General features: G+C 41.5%; 1 protein-coding gene across 1 annotated transcript; it reads left to right on the forward strand.

The window, feature by feature from the left end:
* Window positions 1–219: 219 nt before the first annotated feature.
* LOC139582603 (ankyrin repeat domain-containing protein 9) lies at window positions 220–1,971 on the forward strand. Its single transcript, XM_071412744.1, has one exon. It carries the CDS (start codon window positions 531–533, stop codon window positions 1,413–1,415), a length of 885 nt encoding a protein of 294 aa, XP_071268845.1. The 5' UTR covers window positions 220–530; the 3' UTR covers window positions 1,416–1,971.
* The last annotated feature ends 4,993 nt before the right edge of the window (window positions 1,972–6,964 follow it).

Consider the following 6,964-nt stretch of genomic DNA (forward strand, 5'->3'; position numbering starts at 1 on the left):
TATTCAGTGTCAAGAACCCTAAGGTTTTTCGAAGAACTTTGAGGATTTTAGAATAACCGTTGTGGAACCCCACATTTTTTTGTGTAGGGAAGAGGCCTCAGTGGCCAAATTGAAACAATTAGACGTGGTCCTAGTCTCATCAGCGGCTACATTGTAACGATTTAATTCAGAGAACAGTTGGTTAAAATATTAGATCCAGGCGCCTGCGTAGTAGCACTGTACTGCGGAGGGAAATCCCACTCCCAGTTCAGATGTGTGTTGGGGGCGGTTGCTGTGAAATGGGGGTCCTGTAGCCGATGTGTGTGAATGTAAGCTAATCCTGCGTGTGTGCTTGAACGTGTATATTATAATAGTTCGAAGTATTAGAATAGTCCGGCCTACATACAAACAATACAAGTATTTTAACCTAGTAGGCTACCATGGACAGTATGTGCGATTTTATGTTTTATAAATAGCCTATGCATGAACTGCGGTCTCATTGAAGGACACGAACGAGGGGCATTAGTAAAGCAATCGGACCTCAGATCATCATGTCTGCGTCGGCTACGAACAATGGTAGACTCCATAAGGACGAGAAATGCAAACAGCGAAAATACCAATCTTTTCTCTTCTATCAGGCCGTGCGTGATCTAAAGCCTGTTTGGATGTTGGAGGACATGCGGACAATGGAGACTTTTTACTGGGAGGAAGACGCCAGCCAGAGATCTTACACTCCCTCGGAGGCATTACTGTACGCTATCGTACATGACCACCAAGCCTACGCTCAATACTTGCTCAGTCACTACACCGATGAAGCACTGGCCATGCCCGGCGAGCGCTTTTGCTGCTGTCCATCATCGGCCCCGCATTTGGCGATGGCTGTCAGATATGACAGACGGGACATACTGGGTCTCATATTGCAAGAAGCGCATCGACTACCTAGTCTGCGGTCATATATGAACCGAGGCGGATGTTTTCACATGGAGGACGGTAAAACTCCACTACATCTGGCCTGTGAGCTCCTGCGCTCAGAGTCCGTTATTCTGTTGTTGGGCAACGGCGCCTCGCCACAGGCAGAAGATCAAAACGGTATGACGCCATTGGATGTCATTTTGGAACAGCTGTGGGACTCCAAAGTGAACATTGGGCCCAAAAAGCTGTGTCTTGACAACTTGTTAATGTTTATGCCAGAGATTCGTTTCAAAATGAAGAGTGCGCTCGAAGGAGACCCAATTTGTTGGTCCAAAGTCCTAGGTGAGGACAAATTCAAATACCTCGTTGGACAGAAGCCAGCTCCACTGTTTCTCATGGCTATGCAAACAATTCTGAGGCAGCTTCCACCAGAGCAGTTCCCTGACAGCCTAGATGAGCTTCCCATACCCTCCTCATTGAAACCACTACCCTGCAAACAGCTTGGACAGCTGAAAGTGTTTTAAACGTGTTTTGACAAGTTTTAAAACTCTCTACATGATGTATTTATATGAATGTTTTAGCATGATTAAGATGTCTGTGTGATGAGCATGTAGGCCCTATGTATTGTTGTCAATACAAACCCCTTGTATGAAATTAAGAGGCTATAAGAATGGGTGCTAATTATGATAATATCTGTGATTCAAGTTTCATATGAACTGAAGAGGTAATTGTGTAAATTATTTTAATTTTATTTTTAAACCTTTTTATATAAGTTGTATGCAAATGTCTCAGAATGGAGACTACAGTATAACAATATATTTTCATTGCTGTGCTGAATTTTACGCTTTTATAGCCTACAGAACAAAGACCATGTGTGATTGGTTATCTGTATAGAATGATTACCTCAAATATGTTTAATATCTTAATAGGAATTATTATCTAGGAACTTTTAAACATATTTAAAATGCCACTATCAATTCCATTATGCTTCTCCAGTGATGGCTTTCCTCATTATCAACATAATACTCAAGAGAAAAGAGAACTTGAGAAACAAATAAATCGAAACACTCATCATTGTTATTTCTTCTCTTCAGTCTTTTATAATTTGAATAGAAGTGACAAGCTTATACGCATATTGATTGGTATCTTTCCTATTGCCTTAACTGATTGCTAGATCATTTGTAGTCAGCAGCAGCTCCGCTCTCTGCCGGCATACTGTGGCCTAGATGTGTCATAGTGCTGTCAGTATTTTGTTTTAAAGCTCTACCATGCCTCCGAACACATTCAAATTCCCTTTATAAGCTTAATAAGGACTATTTAAATGCCCTGTATAAGCTTCATAAGGACTGTTTAAATGCCATGTATAAGCTTTATAAGGCCTATTTAATTAAACATATATTATTATAAGTCATATGAGGCGTGTGTCACAATTGGCTAAGAGACTAATAAAGGCCTGTTATAATACCATTATATACCCTTATATAGTCAATCAAATGTATTTATAATGCCCTTTTCACATCAGCCGATGTCACAAAGTGTTATACAGAAACCCAGCCTAAAACCCCAAACAGCAAGCAATAAACATGTACAAGCACAGTGGCTAGGAAAAACTCCCTAGAAAGGCAGAAACCTAGGAAGAAACCTAGAGAGGAACCAGGCTCCGAGGGGTGGCCAGTCCTCTTCTGGCTGTGCCGGGTAGCGATTATAACAGTACATGGCCAAGATGTTGAAACATTTATAGATGACCAGCAGGGTCAAATTATAATAGTTAGTGGTTGTAGAGGGTGCAACAGGTCAGCACCTCAGGAGTAAATGTCAGTTGGCTTTTCATAGCCGAGCATTCAGAGTTAGAGACAGCAGGTGCGGTAGAGAGAGAGTCGAAATAGCAGGTCCGGGACAAGGTAGCACGTCGGGTGAACAAGTCGGGGTTCCATAGCCGCAGGCAGAACAGTTGAAACTGGAGCAGCAGCACGAGCAGGTGCATTGGGGACAGCAAGGAGTCATCAGGCCAGGTAGTTCTGAGGCATGGTCCTAGGGCTCAGGTCGTCCAGGAGGGGAGGAAGAAGGAGAGAGAGAGAATTAGAGGGAGCATACTTCAATTCACACAGGACAACAGATAAGACAGGAAACTCCAGATATAACAGACTGACCCTAGCCCCAACAGATAAAATATTGCAGCATAAATACTGGAAGCTGAGACAGGAGGGGTCAGGAGAGACTGTAGCCCCGTCCGACGATACCCCCGGACAGAGCCAACCAGGCAGGATTTAACCCCACCCACTTTGCCAAAGCACAGCCCCCACACCACTAGAGGGATATCTTCAAACCACCAACATACTACCCTGAGACAAGGCTGAGTATAGCCCACTAAGATCTCCCTCACAGCACAAACCCGAGGGGGCGCCAACCTGCACAGGAAGATCACATCAGTGACTCAACCCACTCAAATGATACCAAAGGGACGGTATGGAAGAGCACCAGTAAGCCAGTTACTCAGCCCCTGTAATAGGGTTACCCAGGAATCCCAGTGGAGAGAGGGGAACCGGCCAGTCAGAGACAGCAAGGGCGGTTCGTCGCTCCAGTGCCTTTCTGTTCACCTTCACACCCCTGGGCCAGACACACAATCATAGGACCTACTGAAGAGATGAGTCTTCAATAAAGACTAAAAGGTCGAGACCGATTCTGCTTCTCTGGATAGGTAGACCATTCCATAAAAATGGAGCTCTATAGGAGAAAGCCCTGCCTCCAGCTGTTTGCTTAGAAATTCTAGGGACAATTAGGAGGCCTGCGTCTTGTGACCGTAGCGTACGTGTAGGTATGTACAGCAGGACCAAATTGGAAAGATAGGTAGGAGCAAGCCCATGTAATGCTTTGTAGGTTAGCAGTAAAACCTTGAAAATCAGCCCTAGCCTTAACAGGAAGCCAGTGTAGAGAGGCTAGCACTGGAGTAATATGATCACATTATTATTATTACTTTTATTTTTTGGGTTCAAGTCAATACAGTGTGACATTTGCTTAAACATGATTTGTGGGTTTGAATGGGCCTTATCAATATCACACACATATTAGGCCTACATTACAATGGTGATAGTTTTTCCAGGCAGTAGTTGGCCAGAGGCCAGCGCTCACACAATATTTGCTTCTGGATTGCTGATATTAAAATGATGATAATGATTCTGATAATAAGCACTGACAGTACACTCATTATGGTCAGAAAATACAGTCTCTCATACAGACTTGCAGGGACATGGGAAATGTAGACTGACTGCAGTTTGTCTATCCAAATATCCACCAGGAAAGGTACTGTATGGTAGTCCTCTGTATTTATGTGCCCTTATTCTTTTTCTATTGAGGATGGGACCTGAAAAACCTACTCAGATCACTTTGTTGAATCATTTTGAGGCCTGATCAATACACGTGTTATTATCCTTCAAATCAGCATCATCCATATTTGAATTATAATCTGATCTGTGTTTACTTACCACTGTAACAACTTCAAAAGAGTGTTTGTTTACGTGAAATTAGTGTTTATCGTATCTAATTGGTCAGTGATTAATCACCGACACATCAAATCTTTTTTTTTTTTTTACTGAAGAAACATGGAGGAAAAACTGCCACAAGGCTTACTGTGGAACACTAGATGCGTAACTGGCTTGACTGGCGTACGTACTACAGTCAGTGTACTTCCTCTGTTAGAAGGAAAGGCTGCCCAACAGATCCATTCAACCTTCAGTTATTTATTAATCATGGATGTGTTGCATAGTAAGCATGTCTTTTCTGAAATGTAAAGAGAGAATTACAGAATAATGAATACAGGAATACGTAGTAGCCATTAAATAGTAAACAACCACAGACCTATCATGCGTGAGCATATAAAATACAATTTCACTTGTAAACTATAATACAACTCTGCCGCTAGATGTCAGCATCTACTTCTAAAAAGGCCACTAAGCACAACTCCCTCAAAGAGACGGAAATACACTTTGCTGTCCAGTAATTGGTAACGCAAACCGACATTTTAGACATAAACATGAAAGTTTACCAATAAAGTGCCAATAAGTGGCATAAAGCGCTGTAATATACACAAATTCAGGAACATAATAATACGTCTGAAATAACCTAATACCTTGACAAGGTTACATACAGAGATAATACGGAACAGCTGTACAGGAATTAGTGGAGTGCTCACATATTAAATATAAACCAGAGGAGGCAGAAATGCAGACAATACAGGTAATATATCAGAATAAATAAACCAAGGGCAGGAATATGCATAGTGCGAGAGGCATTTCTGCAAAACTTTAAGTACAAAACTCTAAACTGATAACACTTGTAATGTCATAACCTTTAATTGTGCATTCATTGGAGTCGAACACACCCCACCTTTTAAGTTTTTCGTTAGAACGTTTCGTTTAGTCAGTAATATATTCGATAATGATATGTAAAATGAGCCTAACATTTAATCCACTAGCAAAAAATACATTATAAACTGGGTGGTTGGAATGCTGATTGGCTGAAAGCCGTGGTATACCACGGGTATGACAAAACATTTTTACTGCTCTAATTATGTTGGTAACCAGTTTATAATAACAATAAGGCACCTCGGGGGTTTGTTATATATGGCCAATATACCATGGCTAAGGGTTATATTGGCCATATACCACACCCCCTAAGGTGATATTGCTCATTTATACAATTTTCTAAACTGTTCTTTTTGAAGTGCCAATCATTTGTTTTTATCATATGTAAGTTTGGGGAATGTGGTAAAAATGTCAGTCGTACAGTTTTGGTATCCTCTACACAGAGCATATGTAGATTAAATAGTCAGATATAGGGGTAGAATGTATTGTAAAGCAGTAGACTGCAGTAAAAAGGTATTGTAAAGCAGTAGACTACAGTAAAAAGGTATTGTAAAGCAGTAGACTGCAGTAAAAAGGTATTGTAAAGCAGTAGACTGCAGTAAAAAGGTATTGTAAAGCAGTAGACTGCAGTAAAAAGGTATTGTAAAGCAGTAGACTACAGTAAAAAGGTATTGTATAGCAGTAGACTGCAGTAAAAAGGTATTGTAAAGCAGTAGACTGCAGTAAAAAGGTATTGTAAAGCAGTAGACTGCAGTAAAAAGGTATTGTATAGCAGTAGACTGCAGTAAAAAGGTATTGTAAAGCAGTAGACTGCAGTAAAAAGGTATTGTAAAGCAGTAGACTGCAGTAAAAAGGTATTGTTGCAGCATGGTGTACAGTGCATTCGGAAAGTATTCAGACCCCTTGACTTTTTCCACATTTTGTTACATTTGTTACAGCTTTATTTCTAAAATTGAGTATATATATATTTTTTTTCTTTGTCACTCTACACACAATACCCCATAATGACAAAGCAAATAATACCCCAAATACAATACCCCATAATGACAAGATAAAAACAGGTATGTAGAATTTTTAGCAAATGTATAAAATCCCCCGCCCCCTGAAATATCACATTTACATAAGTATTCAGACCCTCCTTACTTTGTTGAACCACCTTTGGCAGCGATTACAGCCTCGAGTCTTCTTGGGTGTGACGCTACAAGCTTGGCACAGCTGTATTTGTGGAGTTTCTCCCATTCTTCTCTGCAAATCCTCTCAAACTCTGTCAGGTTGGATGGGGAGCGTTGCTGCACAGCTATTTTCAGGTCTCTCCAGAGATTTTCGATCGGGTTCAAGTCCGGGCTCAGGCTGTGCCACTCAAGGATATTGAGACTTGTCCGGAAGCCAATCCTGCATTGTCTTGGTGGTGTGCTTAGGGTCATTGTCCTGTTTGAAGGTGAACCTTCACCCCAGTCTGAGGTCCTGAGTGCTCTGGAGCAGGTTTCCATCAAGGATCTCTATGTACTTTGCTCCGTTCATCTTTCCCTCGATCCAGACCATTCTCCCAGTACCTAATGCCGAAAAACATCCCCACAGCATGATGCTGCCACTACCATGCTTCATTGTAGGGATGGTGCCAGGTTTCTTCCAGGCGTGACGCTTGGCATTCAGGTCAAAGAGTTCAATCTTGGTTTCATCAGACCAGAGAGTCTTGTTTCTCATGGTCTGAG

Source organism: Salvelinus alpinus, chromosome 8, assembly GCF_045679555.1.
Source record: "Salvelinus alpinus chromosome 8, SLU_Salpinus.1, whole genome shotgun sequence".
NCBI classification, from domain to species: Eukaryota; Metazoa; Chordata; class Actinopteri; order Salmoniformes; family Salmonidae; genus Salvelinus; species Salvelinus alpinus.

Coding starts and splice junctions, on each gene's coding strand:
- LOC139582603 (XM_071412744.1), top strand. CDS start 531: ATGTCTGCGTCGGCTACGAACAATGGTAGACTCCATAAGGACGAGAAA.